The following is a 24,789-nucleotide window of genomic DNA, read 5'->3' on the forward strand; positions in this document are numbered from 1 at the left end:
TTCAGATTTAACCTGAACAGTAGCCAAGCCCACATACCTCTGCCTTTGTGGAAATCTGCATGCTGTGTTTTTTATTTCATGGCAGTGATCTAGTCTGCTGGATCTGATGACTGGTCTCTGTATGTGTCAAGGACTGAGTATAAGAATTTGGCTCATGTCTGGCTTTGTGAAATGTCAAAAGTATGATTTATTTATATAATGTGCATTATCCTGCATCTCAGTAGTGTGTCACCTTCCTGCTGAGGGGACTATTTCACAGTGGAGAGGAGGTGACTTGACAGAGTACACTACAGAAAATGAATTTGACATCACTCAGTGCAAGATCTGATGGAATAGAAAGGTGGTTTTATGTTATAAAATCTCTAAACAAGTAGATTTTACTTAGTCTCTCACCTGTGTACTGGAAGCATCAGAACGTGTGTATTCATGTGGTCTGGTCAGGATTGCTCATATGTGACACTGAAGGCAAAAGAGCTCTCAGTGTCCAGTCCTCAGTGCTCTTTCTGGGCTCCTGGTGATGAGTGGTGATAAGCTTGACTTTGTATGGGGTTTTTTTGCCTTTAGGATCCATCAGCTATGCTGGTGTGGTTATTTTCCCCCAGGGTATTGCTTACTTTAGCCTCCATAAATTTCAGGCAAGTCTGCTGTCCATTTGTCTGTGCGTCCTCACTTTGAATTTCATCAGTCTGTGCCCATAGGAGGAGAGGCCCATGCCTGTGCAGTGACAGCTGCTATTGTTGCACCTTTGCTGTTGTCAAGGTGCAGGGGCCTGGTCCAAGAGTTGGCTGTAGTGTGGCTTTACCAGAGCCCAGGCATGCTCGTCTTGATGTAAATGAGGCATTTTTAATTTTCCTGTGGTCAGTTTTGTCCTTTGTTATCTGTGTGTGCTGCTGTTTTCACCTTTGTTTTGCTGCTGCTTCCGGTCATGCATAGATTTCCATTCATACTTCATTCATACCAGCCTTCTTATTGCTGTTACACAACTCTATACATGTGCCCAAGAAAGGTCAAAATTAGGATCAAGCCCAGTTCCTGACAACATTGTCGTGTGAAGTACATTAGAACAAATTTCTAAATCTGAAATAAAATATGAATATATTTGAAGCAAGAAGAAATTAATCTTTACAGTGATGATAACTTATGGTTAATTATTTCACAGCCTTTATATTTTCAAGCCCTGAGACATCTGATAGTTAGTTCAATCAGCTATTGGAGTAGAAGAAATCTAGTTCAAGTTCTCTAGTGACCATCAATATTAATCCTCTGACAGCACTTTGAAAATCACAAAAAATTAGACAGATTATGTTTAGAAATGTTTTCAACTTAATATTTGAATAGGATGGACTTCTAAGACTTCAATTACAGAGCAAGTTGTCGTTACTACAGAGTGTGATGCAACCAAGCTCTTGAAAAATTAAGACAAAAACCCCATCTTGTTTCCATAGTAATTGTTTATGTTACTATACCACAAAAGCTTTCAATTTAATTACCTTTTTGCATAAGAGAAGCCCTTTATGTAAACAGGGGCTGACTGTGGATGGAAAATCTGCTTTTGCTCCTCTGCTTAAGAGCAACAACTTCTAGGATCACCAACCACAAGACCTTCCTAACTCAGCACCACTCTGCTCCTTAGCCTTGCAGTTCCCAAGGCCTGCCAAGTCCACAGGGGTAGCAGAGCTTTGGGCTGAGGCTAAAAAAAAGGAGACATGACAAACCATCTCCAGCCCATTCTCCTCACAACTCCTGGGATAGAAAGCCCATGGAGGTGAACACAAAACCTGTTCTGGAAAAGGAAAGAGAGAGCAGAGGAGTGTTAGAAGCACTGGTGCAAAGCAGGGCTGCACTGCAGACACTGTGGCACTGTGGTCATGCCAGGGAGTTGTATCATGGAAAGTTTTTTTAGAATCATATTTCCTTCAAGAGAACATGAATGAAGCAAAGGTCTGCTGCTGGTAGTGGGGTGGGTGCTAAATGCTGCTGTCTCCCCTAACCCCATGCCTGGTTTGGATATGTTCTGAGCTCATTGGGGCTGGGATTGGTTTGGAAATAGAAAATGCCTATGAAAAGTATTCCTAGGAAAGTAAATGCTTTTGGTAGATAAAATAAAATCAATGGCTGCCTGCAGGGAGTGAAAAAGAAAAAAAAAAAAGAAAAAGAAAACGAAAAAAAAGGTCATTCATGTGAAAAGCAGAGATGCTGACAGTTTCTAGTAAGTTCTTTAGAATATCTCTTTCTGGGAAGAATGTCCTGTCTCTGACTTGGTGGTCCAGTTCAGGACAGAAGGAGAAAGTTACCTGTAATTTAATGATACCTCTTCTTGGAAGTTATTTGCATTGTAGCACTGGCTAGAGCTGAGTACACCTTGGGCAGACTTCTGTTCTGTGCAGCTGTAGCACATCAGGTTGTTCCACGGGCAGCATAAGCAGTAACATCTGCTGCAGAGAGGCTGTGGTGCTGGCTGGAGAGTTTCTCGTCTTGGCCACCTTTTTCCACAGAACATGTACATAGCAATTATTGTGGAAAACTCTGTCCCTTTCGGTCAAATTTGGTTGGATTTAGCCAGCAGGTTAAAATTGTGGTGGAAGAGGTGCTAGGTTGGATGTATGACCTCATTGCAGCAGTTTAGTTGCTTTATGAAATGAAGTTAAAGATAGCCTGGGGGAGAGGAGGAAGAGAAGGCATCCAGGTCATAAGAGCTGTCAGGAGGGAAGGTGGGAAGACATCGTGGCTCAAGGAGGAGTTTATAGCATTGGCTGTTATGCTTTAAACCTATTTGAGGAGTGGGATATATGGAAATGAACAAGCTTACAGCATTTGGAGTGAGGAGGAAGGAGATGATTTCCACATCATCCTGGTGTACTATAACTGGTTATGGCTGGCAAAGCAGCTGCATGACGCATGAGGCAAGAGAGAGAATACCAATGTTGCTGTCATTTTGGTTTTGGTCCTTCTTAGGAATGGGTGGCAGCAACCATTTCTGGTGGTTTCTCAGGCTTTTTCAGTCCCAGGCCCATATGAATATAGGAAATGGTCAAATAGGCTTTTTGGAAGCTCTAAAAACCTAAAAAGCAACCACTTGTTCTCTTAGGAAGGTTTCCAAAACAATGGCTGGCAGTAAGAAGAAATTATCCAAATATATTTCCAGAAAAATTTCTTAGCTGTAGAAGTAAGCATGGATTTTACTGATCATATGGTTTGAATTCAAAATGATGCCCAAACTTTTATAGCTCCCTCTGGATTCTTAAGGGTTTTCCCTGTTTGAGGTTCTCAAGAGTGTGAGGTTGCCAGAATGCTAGCACTGTATGTTTGGGATGGTTACAGAGCTGTGGACGTTTTTCTCCAGCCTATTACATAAATATATGATCTGTAGAGTGATTTGAAAGATGAACTTTGTTGTCACTGACAATTTAATACACATTTCTTTATAAAAGGGAAAATCTAACCTAAGACTGTCACATAAAATACATTGTAAATTGGGAGAAGTATTGGAAACAGTGTTTTCTGGCAGCCACACATTCAGTGGCCTGGTTCTTTTTAATCATTGTCCAGTATTTGCCTTCCATCCTTGATGACAAAGCTGATGTTGCATACTTGCCACCACTCTTGTCAGTATTTTCTATCCATAACAGAAAAAGGAAGGCTGGCTTTGAACTTCTGTCCAGTTGGATCCTGGTTCAGACTGTGCTTGTGTGACTTGGAGCAGGAGTCTAAGATCCAAGGACACAAAAAGACATGGATGACAAAACAGGATTTATAAGGGAGAACAGTGAACTGAATTATCACTTTCTGGAGATGGTTTATGTATGTTTAAAAAGCTACCACAGTGACAGGTCCCAAACAGGAGGAAGAGAGGAATTCACAAGAACAAAACACTTGCCTGCTAGAGTCCAGCAGTTCTAGCCAGGCTACTCAAGCCAAGCTATGGTTATCAGAGAAGTGTTTTCCAGAGCAAGAAAATAGATAAAAATTCACTAGGGCATTTGTTGTGGTTGCACAGTAAGGAGGAATGTCTCCCAGATTTTAATTTATTTTCTTAGTTTTGGTAGTCTAGGACTAACAAGTGTTCTGGTTATGACAGCTGATGCCTGCTGGATAGTTTCTCTCCTCTGTTTACTTGTGCCACCTTTCAGTATGAACATGTATGTTAGTTACGTGTCCATTTCCCCATTTATCCCTTATGTATCCCTGGGTCAAGAGTAGTGGTAGCTGGACAAATGCTGGCTCTGCTTCTGGCAAGCGTAAGTCAAGACATGTTGCATGTGACTCCCGTTGTCAGCTTGGTAACCACATGCAGTGTCTCCTTACTTCTGTGACTATTGTTGGTGACACGTGCAAATTAAATGGATTTTAGATGACGTTTTAAAGTTATGGGCCTTAAAATTTCAAATGGGAAGGTAAAATTGTCCTGTGGTGTATAATGATCAAGTTCAGCTACTTGGATGAGCAGTACACAGGTTAGCACCCGTATTTCACACTGTCTGCTATGTAGTTCACAGAATCTTAGGGATTGGAAGGGACCTTGAAAGATCATCTGGTCCTGCCAGAGCAGGATCACCCAGAGCACATCACACAGGAACATGTCCAGGCGGGTTTTGAATGTCTCCAGCAAAGGAGACTCCACAACCTCTCTGGGCAGCCTGTTCCGGTGCTCTGTCACTCTCACAGTAAAGAAGTTTTTTCTGATATTTATGTGGAACCTCCTATGTAATGTAGTTCACCCATTTTAAAATATGGAGAAATATCTCTTGCAGCATTTTCTATCATGACAGTTCCTTGCAGCTTTACCTCCTAATCTTCTTGTCCTCCTGGAGCTGCTGGCACTCAGCTGTGGGCCTTTTGCTTTTAACATGCCCTCTGTAACAGTCAATCACAACCATTCAATGGTGTTCTTAAATCCAGTTGTTGTGTTTGTAGCAAACCTCAGTTATTTGCTTCTGTACCTCCCTGATCACTCACGTTGTGTCATCTGAGGAAACTCATTGAAGTCAGTCTCTGCTGTATCTGTATGAAGTACTGATGATAGATATTTTAAGACTGTCACATTTTAGGATAGCTGTTTGGTTTGTTTTCACATCCTGTCATGTGTGAAAGATAATCTGAATTACAGCACTGAAGTGGCCTGTAGCTGTTGGAATTTGAGTGGTTTGGAAGCCCCAACAGGATGTGATGACTGCACATGGACAAGCAATAAGGTGTTTGTTTTCCCTTCTCGGTCAGCAATCATTTGTCTACTGTGCTCACCCATGAAGAGGTGCAGTTCCAAACTGGGGTGCAGAGAGGACATGTTCTGCTTTCACGAGGGTTGGTTCAGTTTCCCCTGATAATGAAGAAACCACAACCTGAAACCATCCACCAGACTGTGATAGTGGTGGAAGGTTATTGCAGGATACAGGAAGGAAAGTGGAACTGAGCCATTGGTTGTGAACATCAAATTAGGTTTTGGCTCAACTTTCTGCTGTGATTGTGATAAAAAGATGTAGAAGTCATAGAAGAATTGATGGCTGTTTTGGTATGGTCACAGCTGCCAGAACCATGTGGCACCTTTGTAGCCAATTTATTATCTCAAGGGGACTTTCTGCAATGCTAGAGATTAACTATTTTGTATTATCTTATCTGTATGTCTCATCTGTGAGTGGTTTTGAGGATGGGAATGCTCCAAAGAGAGAAGCACTGCATCATTTTATTGTCTATCATGGGTATCCAGTGATTGGATTTGCTTTGACTTTTTTGGGGACATAGACCTCAAACTTCACACATCTTAGTAGGTACTACTGGTCATGGGCAGCACTGAAGTCTCGGGTTTTTACCTGTGTGCCATGTGTAACACTTGCAATAAACACAGGTTTTTCTGCTGTAATACTGAAGTCTCAGAGGCCCAGAATTAGACTGCCTTTATTTTTTCCATTTTAATTAACCAGCTATGATATCTTGCTCAGAGGATCACTGTGGATAGTGTGCCTAGTATAGGATGAGTGTTTTCTACAGGGACGCTTATTTAATATAATTCACAGAGAGTTTTAATCTGTGTCTACAAAGGCAATGGGTAAGAAAATGGAGAAAAATCAAATGCAGATGAGAAAATGAAATGTTATATATGGTCAAATAAAGAAACAGATTTTGGCTCAGTGACATCCAAGAAACACTTCTAACCAAGCTCCAGGATTCAGAGTGTTAATCTCATTAGTTTCATATTATTATCCAACTGTCAGCTCCTTGGAACCTTATGGAATCACTGAAATTCATGTCAGATATTGAATCAGGTTAGACGTTTAAATCAATTATTGAAAAGTAGCTTCAGTTTCTTATTTTAACTTGGTTGTGATTTACTGTACTCAATAGTTGACTCACAGAATACTCTTAAATTTTTAACAGTTGCCTGTCCTTGTGCTGCTGAAGTACTCCAGGTTTTTCCATAAAAGCTGAAGATATATTTATTTTCAGCAGGGATTACCATTCCTGCCAGTGGAATCCCAGGAGTTTTGGCTAATTGTAATATGGCTGTAAATATGTGATTTCCATGGAAATTGATTTGGTCACAGGAATTTTTGTCCTTTTTTTATAATGGTGGCTTTGCTTAATGTGTTTGCCAAACACATGTATGGTTTAAAGAAAAACTCAATTAACATTAGAGTAGTATAATGACAATGAACTGCTCATTATACATATGTATTGCTTTTCTGGATAAAGCAGGAGCTGCTTGACTGTCTCTTGGATTTGTGCTTATAGCAGAGAAGGAAAAAACTCCTTCAGCTCAGACGGGACATGTTGAGATCTTGCCCTGTTAGACCCTCATGGTAATAATTTCATAGCAACACCTTAATGTAATATTTTTTAAAAGTGATAATCAAGTGGTTCCTTAGTCTGTGCAAATTGTCATTAGGTTTATTTAAATCTAAAATACTTTCTACAAAAAAACCCTTTATTGTAATATTATTCTGGGGTGGGATAATGTTTATGTCACATTTCCAGATCCGAACTTCTACAGTTTTAGCTCTGTGTTTTAAATTTTTCATGTTTTACTAATTTTTTCCCCATATGAAATTGACAGTATTCAAGTTAGGTTTGGCTTTTTTTTTTTTTTTCCTTTTTCCTGTTGCCAGTGTGCTGTGAAGAATTCAGTCTTTGCACAGTTTCTGTCTAGAGTGTCTTAAATGTTTTTTGGGGTTTTTTTTGTTGGGGTTTTGGGTTTTTTTTGTTATGTTTTAAATGTTAAGCAAGGAATCTAGAGACATTACTCTTATGAAATGCATCTAAGGACTCAAGGATGCATAGTAGTAATGTTAAATTAATTTAACTTATTATTAACTTTAATTTTAGGGGTAACCTTATTGGCACACCAGGGCATTTTTTTACTTGTTAGGTATTGGCATATGAGTCTAGTGCTTAGAGTCTGGAGTTTCCTTTTTTTTCAATATTCCTCTGTTCCTCTCTTTGGTAATTTTTAGATGTATTTGAGATGCCTTATGCAACATAGGCACCTACCTGTATTTTCAAAATGGAGTATATGGAGATTTCAAAATAATGAAGAAAATGTCCATTTGAATTGTTTCTTTAACTACAAGGCTGAGAAAACATTGTAATGGGTGATAACATTGTTTCTTAAGATACAGTGTAAGAAACATCAAGTATTCATATCAGAAAATGGGTTTTCACAATCCAGTGAAACAGCAGGTGTAAGAAACACAGATAACCTCATTTCTGTATATACCCATAGTTTTAGTGTAAGTTAGCCAAGTGTAACTCAGTTCCCATTTGCAGCTATCACTTTCCTTCCTTCAAGTGTTCTCATGTTTATCATTTGTCTAGATTAACCATGTTTCTGATCAATGCCTTTTTTATAATAAGAATATTCAAGCATTGTGTCATGAGTGATGTCAACCTGCTGGCCTGCATAATGACAATACAATGAAATCCATGTTCTGAAAGTGTTGCCTTTGTATTACCTTCCTAATGGGGCAAATATTTTTTGCTCACTAGCTGATGGCTCAGCAAATACTTCTCTTAAGGGGTCTGCAGAGGGATGAAGGCCTTTTTCCCTGATCTTCTATTCTTAACTTAGAAATTAGTAAAGCATTAGTAGTCTAATTAAGCCTTCTAGATTACTTACATGAACATAAAGATACAGAATATGACAGGAACATATTAGTAGATGTGTACATCATATTAAACTTCAAGATCTGACAGCAAATGTTAGTAGCTTTTTGATATACAATTACCTACTATTTTAATGAAATGCACATTTTTTTGTCTTTCTAGGTATAGCATGAACTGCCTCATTCAATTTGAGGACTTTGCTAACGCTAATGCATTCCGCCTCCTGCACAAGTACCGCAACAAGTACTGCACTTTCAATGATGACATTCAAGGTAATAGACTCTCTCTTCTCTCTTGTGATGCTTAAAAGCTAGAAAAATGAGTCTTAATTGGGGTACCAGAGGGGAAAAAAGTGTATCAGCTTTCCTGGGTTACTTGTTCAGTACAGGTCACGTTTTCCCGTGAGCACAGGTTTCTGTGAGCTGTCGTTGCTCTTAACCTTTTCCCTCTCATTTATGCCTCATGCTTTATTTAGGTGTTCACTCTTCAGGGTTTTTTGTTAGTATTTGAGTGTGGCTTTCCCATAAAAATTGTTAATTTCAGATCTTTCAGTAAATGTCATAGCTTAAGTCTGGACTACACTTCTCTCAGGTTTTTTGTCACTGCAGTGAAAACTGCTCCACTATTCCTCCATGCAACAAAGCTTGCTTGGTGAATGCCACACTGTTTCAGTTCTTAAATCGACAACTCAGCTAAATATCCGTCTCATTTTCTTTGCAGTCTTAGGGCTGCATTCAATTTTAGAGGGAAATTATCCCCCTGACTCTGCTTTCCCATCTGAATCATTTGTAGCAGCTGGCAAGAGGAGAAGCTCTAGGATGGGAAACATCAGCAAGGGGGATTCTCCCAGTGCTCACTCTGTACAATCTTCTTGTCCCTTCCCTCCTGAGAAGAAAGGCAAGCACGACTAAAGCTTGGGTTGCCTTATTTGCTGTCAGGGAAAGAGCACTGGAAAATAGCTTTCTTTAGGGCAGTAACTGCATTGGCTCCTATTCTTGCAGGAAGACTGAAGTCAGAAGAGAGAGATACCCAAGGAGTGCCCTGGGCACTCAGCTCCCCTTCATGTTTCCTTGGGTAGGTGGAGGTCCTCAGCAGTGACAGGATCAAAAAAGGGGGTTTACCTGTCATAGTTTCTAACAGTTTGCAGTGCCACTTTAAGCCAAGCATTAGGAGCTTGAGTTTTCCAGAAGTCATTCTTGAGTTGTTCTTGGGACCTAGGTCTTATTTCAGGGTCTAAATGCATGTTGGTGGATTCAAATAGTCCATGTCTTTCTGATGTTAGGGACTTGGTTAGCCACATGGACAATGTTTCTGTTACAAGCCAGGCTGTTTTACTCCTGCATCTGAAACAGATTATGAAGGACAAACTCCCAGATAGGAAATACACCAATTATAAAATGTAATTACCCTTTGTATGAAGCATGGTGTTTCTTACCCTGCAGGGTCTTAGTGTAGCCATGGCAACAACAGTCTGATACAGCATCTGGAAGGTTCCCTAAGTGTTTAGAGACCCAGCTCCCACAGGGAATTCTCTGTTCTTGCAAGATGAAGATCCTCACATCAAATCAGAAAGAGACACAACTAGAATGTAGTTTCAAAGAAATGGAAGGGAAGCTTTTCACCAAAAGTGTACCCAAAAATGGGTAAACTAAGATGAGAAGGTCTTCAGTGTCTTCAGATGCATTTTTAAAACCATTGGATTCTTTCTGATGCTCCTTGGAAGATAGTGTCTTCATGTTCAAAACTGTTGGGAAGTGTCCATTTGGCTTTTGACTGAGCTGCCATAGCAGCTATTGGTCTTCCTTAGAAGTGTAGCCATGTGCAGTCTTTTAATTTATTCAGTTTCTGCAATCTAATGCGTGTTTGTGGGTCTTCTAATATTTTCATAAACGATATCTGCGACTTCTGCATGATACCCATCCTTAAATCTTGTATAGCTTCCAAGAGGTGAAAGCAGATTGATTTAGCCTGCTCTGATCTTTGTGATTTGTCATCATAGCCCCAGAAATACTTGAAGTATCTTTTTTGTAGAATGTCATCTTCCCCTATGACATGGCAGAGGAATATCAGCCCAAATAAAGATCCAATTATTTCTTCTTCCTCTTTCCATTCCAGCTCTATAAACCCTAAGGATCTTGTCTTTCACTTGACAACTTTAATGAGGATAGATGATGCTAACTTCTTTAGCAATCCTGAGAGATATTCAGTTTCTAAATGGCATGATTTTTTTCCAGACTGCTTGAAAAAGTGGTCTTCTCTGTATCCAAGCTGCAGTTTCTACCCTTAGAGTATTAACACCATGTTACATCTGATCTGCCATCATCTTCTGAAGATAGTGCTTACCTGATGTTCCTCCCACTCCAAATACCTGTCAAACAAAAGCTACTTTAAGGATAGAAAGAATTTTTTATATGTTTAATGGAAGGGCTTGAGACTTTTTTCACTACCAGAAGATATCCAGACAAAGATAGATATAGATATAGATATAGATATAGATATAGATATAGATATAGATATAGATATAGATATAGATATAGATATCTTAGTGATGCAATGAAGAGCTTTAAGTACCTATATATACATATATATATATATATGGTCCTGATTCCTGCCAAACACTATAAAAGATAAAGAAAATATGGCAAGCTGAATACCCATTTGCAAGTAGTAACTTGGATAAATGCAGTTGCCTTCTGTGAGCTCACAGCTACTTGCAGGGTGTCGGCGTGTCCTGAGCTGATGCCATTGCAGAACATGGGGAAAAAAGGTGTCTGCCAAAACACTGATCCTAGAAAAGATTTTCCCTTGAATTCTGACCACAAATCAGGTTTCCTTTCTAAAACATATAGAGTATAATTTTTTAAATGAAAATCATTGAAAGCCTTGGGTTCAGAACAAGTACTGTTATCTTGTTCTTTCTAAGTATTAGAGACATTTTCCCAAATTGGGATTTTTTACAAATAATTGTTTCCTGTATGGGTGAGATATTAATTCATATTGTAATGTCACACTTTACAACATTCAGTTAGATCAGGTTTCTAGCTTTGCTCATCTCCAAAATATTTAGGAAGGAGGAGTCATAAGGACAGGGCAGAATTTTCTTTAAGGTATGAGATGTGGGTTTTTCTCTCTCCAACCCCTGCCTGGGAATGGACCAATGCCAGGAGAATTGAGGCTTGTGTTACCAAACAAAGCTGTTTATCAGTTGGAAGACATTCTCTGTTTGATCACCCCTGGAAGGAGGTAGGATTGGAATTCACAGTTTAGGAGGTTAAAAATCTTGTCGGAGAAACTAGCCTGTTCCCTTCTCTGCTGCAGGGATGTTGAACAAATCTCTTAAGATTGGTTAAAGAAGTTGTCCCAGGGACAAGTCCGGGATTGCAGTGTCTGAAATCCCACTCATGGGTGCGATTGGCTCTGGCCATTCCTTCCTGCCTCTTGTCAAACCCAGCCAGCCTCTGTCCCCCTCTAGCAGGGGGCCCTTCCCACACCCATCTTGTTTGCTGCTCCAGCACAGTCAGCAGCTACGTTTCCATGTCTTAGAAGCCGTGCATTTGTTTCGCTCAGATCTCTCACAGCTTATCACATGGTAGCTGCTTGCAGTCATTGCTGACGTGGATAAATTTAAAATAGTGGCATAAATTTGTCTAGCCTTGCTGCCTCTATGCAGACCAATTATTTCAATTATTTAAATTGTTTGGATTTTTTCCTCCCCCCCCCGTACTTTACAATTGTTTCGATTGACAATGACAAGTTTCTGCGGTATAAGCCAATCTACATAAAATAAGTGTTTTTCTATGCAGTATAATACTGTTTTTATTCTAGTGTTATAGCTCTCTTTCTCTGTGCCCAGAGTTGCAATGCTTGCCCTCATTATGGGCACAGAGCCTGTCTTTTTATGCCAACAAAAATATTTACTTGGCAAGGTTGCACTGGATTGGAATTAATTTTGGTATCCATCATGACCTTAGGTGTCATTAGTTTTTAACAGCTGTGCCCTTTAATTGCATCAAAATGTTATGAAAAGAAACAGATCTAAAATAAAAACATAGTGCACATAGATTTTAAGGTTATTATTCCATCTTACGTGTGTGGTTTGATTTAAAATATATGCTAAATGTTCAGCAGACTGCTATTTGAATAATTAGGAAAATTATACCTGTAAATTATGTTGTGACCAATTTAACATTAAGTCAGTGCAGTTCTTAGAAATCAGAATTTCTCTGTCACAAGTGTTCTCCTTTTTAATATTTAGTTCTTTTTAACATAAACATAGGAACTGACACATTTGGTACCTGGAAATTCCAGTTCTTGAAATTAAATTGTAAAAAAGGTTAGAGGTTTGTTGCTATGGTTGTGATGGGCGTGGGGCTTCCAGTTCATTCTCTGACCAAGAATTTGCAAAGTGCAAAGCTGAATTACGTGAAATAGCTCATATGTTGACATCCTATATTTCAAATTTTGATATTATGTACAAACTATAGAAAACCTCTTTCATAACATGAAGTGACATTTGCTTCCAGGTGAAACTGATATTATTTTAAAAATAATTTTTAAAAAATCTTATTTAGACATGTTAGGATAAGAGGAAATGGCCTCAAGTTGCACCAGGGGAGGTTTAGATTGGATATTAGGAAAAAAATACTTCACTGAAAGGGTTGTCAAGCAAGGAACAGGCTGCCAAGGGAAGTGGTTGAGTCACCATCCCTGGAGGTATTTAAGAGACGTGTAGATGTGGTGCTTAGAGACATGGTTTAGTGGGGACTTGGCAGTGCTGGATTAACAGTTGGACTTGATGATCTTAAAAGTCTTTTCCAACCAAAATTACTCTATGATTCTATGTTTATATATACTGTAGAGTTATGTGGAGTATATTTTTCTTCTAGTATATTCAGGATATCACCTCTCCCTTACTCACTTTCACCACAAAGCAACCAGGCTGTTTTCAAGTAAATCCCCTGCTGTAGCTTTTGTTCCATGTGTATATACAGGTACCGGTATGTACAAGTATTCTTCTGTTTACATTTTTTGCTCATTATGGCTTGAAAAAAGAAATCCATTCTCACCATGGTTCTGGGCAAACAGCCCCAGGTGGCCCTGTTTGAAAGGGGGGGGTCACTAAGTGACTTCCCAGCCTCAGCCATCCTGTGTTTCTAGGACTCTGCATCGCTTTTTGAATATACCAAATGGTTGCTCTTTTTAAAAGGATCAGTTTCTCCTTCCCTTGAACCTTTCCCCCTCTTTGCACTACCTACCTGCCTGCCTGCTGCACTGCAGAGGAGAACAGTGTGCCTTCCAGGCTCTGAAAAGCCAGTTCACAGGAAGAAGGAGCTCCCATCTCTTAAAAAGAGTCCTTTAGAACTACCCACCCTCATGAGTGACTGACATTACACCTTTTGGATAGGACCTTTACTCTTACCTTGTTTCCCAGCAAGTGTAGGAGAGGTGAATGGATTTTTTTTTTCCCTGGCACTCTATACAGTGTTATTTGGAAGGCTGGCTAGTATTGACATATGATTTCTATTATGCTATGTGTTGAGAAATATGAATTTTACTTGTACCGTTTCCTAATCTTTCAGTCCAGAATGAATAACCAAGATTTTAGGATGTGCTGCTGAAATTCCTCCTCTCTTGTTTCCTAGCTTTTTAAAATGAGGTAGGGAAAATTACATAAAGGAACTACCAATACTTGTTTACAAGTTTTAGTTTTTGAAACTAAATAATGGACAAATGCTTCAGTTCCATAAGACATTTCTTGGTAATTTAAATTAACCTACGTCTAATAAAAATGAAGTTCTCATTCCTCGTGTTTGAGGGTTTTTCCCCATTTTTTTCTTTAATTGTTGCATCTGCAGAAAGAAGAGTCTTTGCTCTAAAGCATTTATAATGTGCCAGCCCCAAAAGGCTGTAGCTTCTAGAATCTCCTTTGACATATTCATTCTCAGTCATACATTTACAGTAACAAGTAAGGCTAAAGAATCTTGGACATAAAACAAAGACTTGAGAGAGAATAGTATCCTTTGAAATTTCTCTTCTACCATATTAATATAAGATTTGACTCACCTTCCTACAAAACCAGAACCACGTGTTTGCTGTCACAGCAACCGAGGCTGCTTTAGAAAAATATCCTTTGTTAAACTTGCTGTGGTTTTTCTAGAAATTTGGGGGGAAAGAATAGAAAATAGTTTTCAAAATCACATCCATGAGCAATGCTTATCTTATTTGGCACAGAAGGGATTTAACCTGTGCTGTGTGGGAGAGGTGGTGCCTTCCTATAGCGATGACAGTCGGAAAAAGCAGCGAAATTCTGTTTCTGCTTTGTAATGTCCAAGAGAAGTGGTTAGGCTTGGGCAGATGGGATGTGAATTGCATTTTGATTCTTTTCAGAAAGTCGAGCCAGTATTCAGGGTGAAATTTAAGGTCATGCTGTTAGTCAGAGCAGTTCCGGTTAAACAGATCTGCTATTCAGGCTGCCTGTGCCCCCCTTTCAATAGGAAGGAATAAGGGAAGCTGCTGACGAGGAGTGATGACAGCCACTGCCAGCAGCAGTGATAATGGGTTCAGTAATCTAATAAAGTGGGTTATTATGCTGTTTAGAGTCAAATGACTGAACCAACGTGGAGCACTTTTAAAATACCATTTTTACAGCAATTCTTCTGTGCAAATCATGGTTTGTGAGAAATACAGTATTTAAGCCTTTATATATTGCTATTATAACCATTGTACTGAGTCCCCCTCATAATGAACTGGTAATCATAACTCATATGCCACGTCAATAATCAATACAAAATGCTACTGACATTCAGTGTAGTATTTTATTCATGTTTCAGCTTTCTTTTTCCTTAAAAACAGAAGGTAGTATTGTAATAGACTGTAAAAGTATCCCAACTGGTAATACTTCGTCGTACTCCATTTTTTCTGGCTAACAAACACAGCAACAGTACATTAGACAGGAAGATAAGCAGGATCCCAGCACTCCAATTAATTATAAATTTACAGTGTTTCATTTTGTCTCAGTCACCAGAAAACAGCTTCAGGAACAGCTTTCTGAGCTGACTGAGAAGTCCTGTGATGAGGGCAGGATGCTACAGTGGCTACAACTTCTGTCTTCAAGGGCTGGAAACAGGACCTTAGAGTGCTCCAGCCCAGCTTTCCTTTTTAGGAGACCAGATTGATGGCTTTAGGAATAAGCCATGTTATGTAGGCTTCCTCCTCCTCCCCCCCTGCAAGCACAGCTGTGTAATGTGAAATTGAAGAAAGAATTTGGCACCCAACAAGAAGATGGGATTTTTTTATTGCCAGTTATGAGGATTGTTTGGTTGAGTACCAAGAGAAACTGAGAGCACGGTCTGACATCTCTTTTTTGCCATTTTTGGTCTTTGCCAATTTGGCACTCACCAGAGGAAGACATAATTTCATCTGGGAAAGAAACAAGCTAGCTCTTGGATGCTGTGGGGTGGAAGTGTCTAACCCGGAACTTGCTGTTCCCAAAGATGTGCCTCAGAGGAACAATTTTTTCAGGTTTTGTTTGTTTGGGTTTTTTTTTTGCTTTAGAAATGAGAGAGAAGAGAGTAAATGATCTCAGCTCTCAGAACAAGTAATAAAAATGACTAACTAAAAATGACAAATTTGTACAGTCTGAACATTAAGGGGGCTGAGAACAAGGTGTCCTCTATTTCTGGTGATTGAAGGGAAAAGTCATAGTCAAAAGCACGTAACAAGCTTTTTAGTTCTAAAAACACATGGTTTTGCACTCTTCATAAGGTTTTATTTCAAAAAATGACTTTCTAAGGGACTTTCTAACTTTAAAATATGTTCTTATATTTTACTAATGGTTACCTTTTTTGTTGTTATTTTGAAAAAGTAACCATTCATGAAACTCAGAGGATCCTACCTATAAACCATAAACTCAAACACAGCCTTCAAAATCCAAATTATTTATTTTAAGAAGAGGTTTATCCAGTACCAGGCTTCTTACTACTTCTGTTCTTTTAGTTCCTTAGCTGCATGTATTTGAAACATAATGGTCTGTCTACCTGCAACATGAATACCTGTTGGAGCATCTCCTTGAGTTTAATGTAGAGATCCCTGCTGTCTCAGCTTTAAACTTTACCATGCTTATGGGAAAGCAGACTTGTGAATCACAAAAGTGCATCTTCAGGGGAGCTGCATGTTGAGGGCAAATGTCCAGTGTGCAGATTCTGGGCCAAGTGGTCATACTTTTTTTTTTTTTTCTGAAGTTAAAATCAGTAGCAATGTGAATTCTCCCCTCAAAAGCAAATAAGTGGCTTGTAGACAATTGTGTCTAGGCCTATGTTGATCAGGAACAGAACTGTAGAGCCAGCAGATCTTCTCCTTGCAAGTTCATGCAGTCTTCTAGAAGTCTTTTATATCCTTGTCTTTGGTTCCCTTAGGTCAGTCAGTGGCAGCCAGTGCCTATAGAAGAAAGAATCCAGTTCTTATTCCCAGAACAGAGTAAGAGGAACGTCTCAGGGCCTGTGTTCATCTCCCTGTGGTTCAGCTTTCTCTGAATCAGGCATCATCAATCCTAAAGACTGTTGAAACCTATTTCCCCACTTTCAATACTTAATTGTTAGTGGCTGACACAGCTTTTTCAGTCCTGATGAAATCAACACTGTCTGTGATCGGTTCTTCAGAATCTCCTCTAAAAAGACACATCAAGCCCATCTTTTCTACTGGCATCTTCTACCTCACTACTGTACCCCTGTACATGAGATGTCTTTATGGGTTCTGTGAACTTGTTGAAAACTGATGCACCTTCTTTTTTTTTTTTTTTTTTCCTGGTATTTAATGGATCCAGGTTCCTTGCAGGAATAAGAAGTCTGACTGTCCTTTTTTTCTTCCACTTCCTGTCTGGGCTTTAGTGATGATGATCATTTGTGAAAAACACAAGCTTGTTACCTGCAGTCAGTAATCCATGAAGGCAGGCTTTGTTGAGGAGAAGGAGTAACTGGTCTTCAACTCAGAAGAGCCAGATACCGGGTCCTGGTGACTAAACACAACTTCTTCTGCATGGCAGAAGCTGACAGCTAGACTTGGCAGTGTTAACTGTTCAGTGTTGTGTATGGCTTTGTGTGCTGCAATTCAAGAAAGACAGGAAACATGGATAAATCCAGAGGAGATAAATGAGTCTGAAGTGTTTCAGAAAACATAGCTTTCTGAAAGAGTGGAAGAATTGGGATTGTTCTGCATAAGAAAAGCAGGTTGGGATGCTGTTAGTCTTTAAATATAATACATGTCTTGTTGCAAAGAGAACAGAACAGGTTTTCCATTGGTATTTATATAAGACAGGAGGCCAGAATTAAAAAAAAAAAAAATAATTAAAAAACCCAACAAAAAATAAAACACACACACACAGAAACATTTAGGTTTGAAATTTTCAAAAAAAATTGTGTTAAAGCACTGGAATAGGTTATTGAGGAGATCACAGAAGTTTTTGGAAGATGATGTTAGGAGTAAGCTAGATAAAGGTTTGTCAGAATCACGGAGGTGTGATTGCTCCTGCCATTATGAGCAGGTTTGGGTTAGATGCCTGCTTGAGATCCCTTTATTGCCCCACTTTTAATTAATAGGTACTTTCTAATGATGAGGACCAAAATCTTTCCATTCATAGATAGTTGTGTATCTCCTTCTTTGTGGTTCTGAGAAGAAAGGCCTCCACAGCTTAATCATAAAACTCAATGTTAGCCTTTTTTCCTGTGTGGTATAATTCAATTATAGATTTAAAAGGTACTTCCAGTGTTTTAGATGCTAGCAACCTGGAAGCCCTTTCACAGTGGACTGGAGTCCTGAGCCAATATCTTAACTGAGCTGGCCTTACTCTTTCAGCTGTCTTAGCTTCTCTGTAAATGTTCACAATTTGTTCTATTCTGACAACCTCCCCATGAGAAATATTGTATTCTTTTGTTAGTTTTGGTTTTTTACAGTATTTGAAGTGTACCTATTTGAAGAATGAGACCCGTATCTTAATTTTCAGTATCTGGAATCCTTCAAAATGCCTGTCTGGGCTCTCATTCCATTTCCTCCTGAAAAAAAGGTCATAACCAAAATATTTTGTAGTAGTTTGAATGCTCCAGCCATTAGGTTTATCCAGCAGAATCAATCAATCATTAATATTTTATTCAATGTTATTTTGAAGATATTCCCACTTACATTTAACTTTCATGAGAATAAAGTAGAGCAAACTCCAGTTCCACTTAACTTTTTGTTACTACCATAAGTACTTATATATTTTAGCTGAAATATGCTGTGGAATTATTTAAAATTTAATGTTCTGTCATTATTTCTAGAATAACCAAATATATACATATATATATATATGAAATATTTTTTTAAATTCCAGGAACTGCATCTGTGGCTGTTGCAGGTCTTCTTGCAGCTCTTCGTATCACCAAGAACAGGTTATCAGATCACACAGTGTTGTTCCAGGGAGCTGGAGAGGTATGTATTTTTATACATCAGGAAAAAATGTACTCTGAAGATTTTTCTTAATATTTAATCAAGTTATATATCCAGTTAACAAGAACAATAAATGGGTAGAATGATCACTAACACCTGTGGAAAGTTGGTTCTTAATTAAAATATAAACTTACAGAAAAATCTCTGATTATCTGCTCAAGCCTAATATTTTTTGTAAGACATTTTGCAGAGTTCTGTTCTCTTTTTAAAACTCCAGGTTTTAGCTCTTCAGCTGTAAATTATTGAAATGCTCTCAATATAAATAAAACTTTTTGGAAAGAGGAGGAAATAAATCAGGCCACGAAAGAGAAATGAAACAGAACGTATTTACCAGGCTCATTACAATTTCCCATCATTAAACATAGTTTTTTAGTGTTCTGCATGTCCAAGCCCCCTTCTAGGTGCAGTGTACTACTCCAGGTTTGTGTAGTCCAGATATCTCAAATTGGATTCAATATTTGGTGCTGCTGAGACCAGGTCTGTAGCTTTCAGAACTTGTATCCATGTCTGGCCTCTCAACATCTTTGTACATCAAGACTGTCCATCTCTCCGAAGTTCCTTCCCCTGGTTTTGCTCCATGTTCAAGAGACAGATGAATCCATGGTCCAATGTTTTATTTTTGTATTTAATACTGTCAATGTGCCTGTTGCTGCAAAAAGGTAATAGCAGATACCATCCCTGCCGTGGGACCTCATTCCCGATAAAACTACTTCTTTCTTAACTAAAAAAGGGGAAACCCATTTCATTCTTAGTGAAACTGAATAATACAGAGCAAGAAACAGAGTCAAGCCCATAAATACGCATATGGGTTGGTAATCAGAAATACTGAGTGGTCTGTTGGCTCAATTTGTTGCCTGTTTTTCAATCTGTACCTGTGTGACATTTGGCCTGCTGGATGAACTATCATAAAGTCCAGTAAGAATGATACATGTTTCAACAAAATACTGATAAGTTAATTTTTCTCGCCCCTCCTTTCACTGGGAGCACAGCCAAGTCTAGAGTTACAAAACACATGAATAGTAGGTAAAAGGAGACTTACCTTCTTGATGGACATTTTTTTAAAAAGATAAGAGCAAAATGTCTTTTAGGACTGCATTTTGCTTTCTGGCATGCAGAGCCTGGTTTCCTTTGGTTTAAATTACAAAAAAAAAAATACCTAGTGAACAAAATAACATTTCAAAGAAGAAAAAATATTGAATGTCTTCTGAGATGATTATGTGGAATACATGTTCAGTTTAGCATTTTTTATTAGCACTTCAGCATTTATTATGCTCTCCACATTGTAAATGCTATCTTAAGAGTTTTCTATACTGTGACTTATCTAAATGATTTAAGCTCTGTCTATACTATTTATCTACATTATGGTTTCTAATTACCAAATAGCAGCAGCAGTTCATTAGTGTTTACTTTATGAAAAAAACAATTATTCAGTTCTATTGTTGAATAAAATTAAGAAAATTACCTAAAATGGTGGGCAGAGGAAACAATTAAGCAGGGGATTCCTTTAATTTCTGATTCCATGTACTCCTTTTCTTCTGTTTCCCCCAGGCTGCACTGGGGATAGCAAACCTCATTGTTATGGCTATGGAAAAAGAAGGGGTATCTAAGGATGCAGCTACCAAAAGGATATGGATGGTTGACTCAAAGGGATTAATAGTAAAGGTAATACAATGTTCTTATTCCTCTAAATATCATGATAGTTGCAGTGTATAGATAAAAGCAAGAACATATTCTATGTGAAAGCAACTACAACAATTTATCTCTCCTGATAGAGAAGCTGGTTTTCTTTTCTAAGGTGTATGAAATGGACGACAGGCTCCCATGTTACTTCAGGGGGGTGTGATTATGCTTGGAGTTCCTGCTCTGTTTCTGTTAGGGAGGAGCACATAACAAAGAGAATTTTTCAGTAGTTTGTTAAAAACAGTGTAAGGAAATAAATGTTCAACTCGTGGGTTTAATGCCTCCCATGTTAATGCAACTATTATTTGTTAGCAGAGTCTTGCACAAAGTTGTATAGATACATTATTAGGATAGTGTTCAAGGACATTTTAAACAGAACACATATATTTTTGAAGATCATATTTTCCTAGTATTACAAGCACATCATCCTTCTGCAAGAACTGAGATAGATTCCATCAAATAGCTTCTATGCACAGTGACATAGCTCATGTTGCAGATGTTGTGGTCTGCAGTGCTATCAACACTGGTCAGAATTTGAAGCTGCTGAGAGACTTCATCAGTCACCCTTACCTCATTCCTTCCATGTGCCAAAATAAAGAAACGTATGAATTCCATGTGCCAGAATAAAGAAACTGATATGTTTTAAAAGGTGCTTACGTATTTAATGGTTTGTGAGCTACTTAAAAGAAATGGATGAGAGGCCAGTTGGCTTTGCCTTTTCACCTTGCCTGTTGGTTAGCAGTGTTTACAGTCATCTTTATTGGCACTGCATTCTTGTGCAGTGTTTTTAGCTGTCTGATATTTAGGAGCTTTTGTAGTTCACTTGTGCATCAGGAGCATGCATTCTGCAGTCAGTATCTGTGTTGGTTGGTTGGACAGCATCACAGCACCTTTCACTCATACTGTTAAATGGGAAGTAGTAGAATGGTAGACATCAAGATGGAAGAGCATTACTAAGGTCATCTTAGTCATCTCTTGCAGAAAGCACAAAAGTAGCCACATCAGGTACAGAAGAATGCTGATATTTGCTCCTAAGGCACAGATACTTTCTGGTGGGTTTTTTTTGTTGAGTTGGGGTTTTTTTGTTGTTGTCTTTAGTGTTTAGTGTGTGTGTGTCTATTTTGTTTTAGTGAGTATTTTTAGTCCTTTTGAAGTTTGTTTGTTTTTTTCTTACGGAACTTACTACTTTCCAGCTTGTGCCCATTGTCCCTTGTCCTGTCACTGGGAACTACTGAAAAAAGTCTGGCTCCATCCTCCTCCCGTCCACCCTTTGGATACTTGTAGGCATTAATAAGCTCTCCCCTCAGCCTTCTCTTCTCCAGGCTAAAGAGTCCCAGGTGTCTCAGTCTTTCCTCATAAGGGAGATGCTCCAATCCCCCAGTCATCTTTGTTGCCCCCCACTGGACTCTCTCTAGTAGTTCCCTGTCTCTCTTTAACTGGGGAGCCCAGAACTGGATGCAGTATTCCAGATGTGGCCTCATCAGGGCAGAGTAGAGGGGGAGAATGACCTCTCTTGACCTACTGGCCACATTCTTCCAGGATTCCATTGGCCCTCTTGGTGGCAAGGGCACGTTCCTGGCTCATGGATAATATACTGTCTACCAGCACTCTCAGATCCTTCTCCTCAGAACTGCTTTCCAGCAGGTCCACCTCTAACCTACATTGGTGCATGGCCATTATTAGTTTTAATCTAATAATTTTAAAGTGCTTTTGCATCCAAACACAATGACTGAAGGCCTGTGTATCTTCCATGGCTGTTGAAACCTAGAGGTTGCCTAAGAAGAACAGTGTATTGCACAATTTCCCCCACCATAGAGACTGGGATTATCAAATAATACAATTGAACTGAAGTCACCTCTTAGTGGAGTTAAAGAAACAAACTGATGGGAGCAGAAGTATAGGAACTTTACAACCCTAAAGCAGTAAAACAGGTCTGGGCCACATATCCATCCAGCCAAGATGATTAACCAGCCTGTCTTCTCTCCTACTCATTTCCTCTTCTTGCTTCTTTTACACCTCTCACTGCTAATTTGCTAGTCAGTTGAGAAGCTGGGTTATTGCTCTTGGTACATACACAGCGACCAATTCCTTTCACAGTTTCTGAATTTCTAGTGACTCGGTGACTGTATTCTTTCCCCACCACCTTCTAGCTTCAGTGCTCTCAAGCAGGGCCAAAACCAATCTGTGTCTCACACAGCCTCTTAAGTTCCTTTCCTCTGCTTTTTCTTCTTGGTGGGGCTTTAATTTGGGTTTTGTCCAAAAAAATGTCCACTGAATTTCATGTCCTGCCTAGAGTGTGTTTGTGAACTGTTGGTGATAGCCAGACATAACAGCTGTCTGAGATAGATTAGGGCTGAATTTGTGGCCAGATGTTGATGCAAGCAGCAGGAGCCTACGGTGTGCCTTTCAGGTCATTGCTGGTGTTCCTGGAAGACCCGGGAGCACCAGTCTCCCTGTCTGGCCATCCTGGAGGAACTGGAAAACATGTGGGTTTTACTGCTGGGGTGTGTTTGAGTGCACCTAGAAGCTGGAGATACTGTGGTGTGAGGCCTGAGATGGACATAAGGAAACTCATCCTTGGCTTAGGGCTCTGCAAGTCCTTTCTTGGCATTCTCCTACAGCAAAATGTTCCCCCTAAAGTAATAAAAAAAATAAATAAATCCCTCCCCACCCAAAACAAGAAAACCCAGCATAAGCCTCTTGAAGCTTGTGATTTAAGTCTATCTATACAGCAAGTAAATAATTAAGCTATTCCTGTTTCCTTTTTCTGACCCCAGAGAGAACGTTGTACTTTAAGTCCACTTTGGAATTTAGTTTGGGATTAGCTGATTGCAGAAAAGTGCTTGCAAGACGTGAAGGACTTTCCAAATTCTTAGAAATCAGATAAGGGAAACAAAATGATGAAGATTTGTGAGAAAACTGTACAATGGGAAGATCTCTTGTTAGGAACCTTTTCATTATTGCAAAAATAAGTTTTGCCAAGCCACAGCACAGATCATTAGTTAACCAACATTTGCATAAACTAAACTGAATTTTATTTCTTACTGCTAATGAGGTGTATCAATGAAACCTGTTCACAAGAGTCCCTTAACATTTGCCCCATCTAAAACTGCCTGATCAAAAGAGTTTTACTTGAAGCAGGGAGACCTTTTCAGTCCTAGAAATATTCTTATCTGTTGCTTTGGCAGTAGGAAAAATAAACTCTCTGAATACTCAGCGATTACTTTGTCCAACTAAACCAATTTTTACCTCATTTTTATTCTATGCTGTCCTTTGGTCATTAATTTTGCAATGCATGATTATAAAGACTGTTTCTCCTTTCATCTACTTTCTGCAATATTTCAACCAGTGCAAACCAAAGAAAAATAACCTTGGAACTTTTGCTGACCTGACCGCAAACAATTTCTACCTTTTTCTTCTTCCCCTGCCCCCAAAAGCTGCCACGAAGTCACATATTAGGCTTTTTTAGCTGATTTTTCCCTTGTGGTTTTTTAATTGTTTAAGTGCAGCTGTGTTTCCATTTTCCTGTTATTTTTTTTTCTTTCCCCCCCTGGGAACCATCTTTTTTCATTAAACCCAGTTTGATGACCAACTTTTCTGCTATGTTGTGGTGAAAGAGCTGGTGGGGGAGACTACATTTCTTATGCTGCCTGTTGATGTGTTCTCTGCTTCGTTGTAGAGGTTTTATAATGTTGTTCGTATTGTTTTGGGATTGTTGGGCGTTTTTTAATTTGTTCAGTATGCTTTCACCTTTCAAAACTATTTTTTCTCCAAAGTTGGATGAGAAAGGTTAGCAGGTGATACTATCATTGGAATTTTACCACTTGAACTGTATGACTTGACTCTTTGAAACAGATATCACTCCTCTTGAAATGCCTGTCATAAATATCCCATGCATTCCAACCCCTATGATTCTATGATTCTATGCATTCAGATGGAAGTTTTAATGTTTAGTTAAAAGACACTTTTAAAGTTGCTTTTGCACTCTTTTGTAATTGGAGACTATGCATAACCAGTTGGGACTCATCTTAAATTTTAAATTTCTGAATTCTGTCATACTGTTCTGTCTGTTTAATGACTAGATATTTACCTATATGAACACACTGGTAGGTCATGTCTCCCACATTCCTTTTCTTTCCTATGTTCTCAGAGTTCCCATTTTTTTTTTTGCTGTCAATGACACAGATATTTAAAAATGTGTGTGATGTGTACTGAGCACTTTTTATGTCATCTTTCAAGCTGCCATAGTGTTGTGCTTAGCTATAGCTTCACCCATAAACCTCAAAGGCAGTAAATTCTTTTGTGTCGAGTAGTTGAGAAGAGGCAGAAAGTGATAAACAATATTTGGATGTTCATGAGGTTCACCAATGTCTAAGCATTTTAGTGATTTGCTGCAAATTATTCTTCCCCCCCCCCCCCCCCCTTTTTTTTTTTTCTTGTTTTTTCAATTTTAAGGCAATACCAAGAACAAGGTAGAGTGCTAGACAAGAAGCTTCTTGGAGCTGCCTAGGAATGTAATAAGACATTTTTAATATT

General features: G+C 38.9%; 1 protein-coding gene across 1 annotated transcript in view; it reads left to right on the plus strand.

The window, feature by feature from the left end:
• Nucleotides 1-24,789, plus strand: part of ME1 (malic enzyme 1) — a 173,622-nt gene that overhangs the window by 126,022 nt on the left and 22,811 nt on the right. Inside the window, exons 7-9 of the mRNA XM_051613373.1 lie at nucleotides 8,257-8,366; nucleotides 18,458-18,555; nucleotides 20,122-20,235. Coding sequence (XP_051469333.1) covers nucleotides 8,257-8,366; nucleotides 18,458-18,555; nucleotides 20,122-20,235 — 322 coding nt within the window. The remainder of the gene's footprint in view (nucleotides 1-8,256; nucleotides 8,367-18,457; nucleotides 18,556-20,121; nucleotides 20,236-24,789) is intronic.

This window comes from Apus apus, chromosome 3, assembly GCF_020740795.1.
Source record: "Apus apus isolate bApuApu2 chromosome 3, bApuApu2.pri.cur, whole genome shotgun sequence".
Lineage (NCBI taxonomy): Eukaryota > Metazoa > Chordata > Aves > Apodiformes > Apodidae > Apus > Apus apus.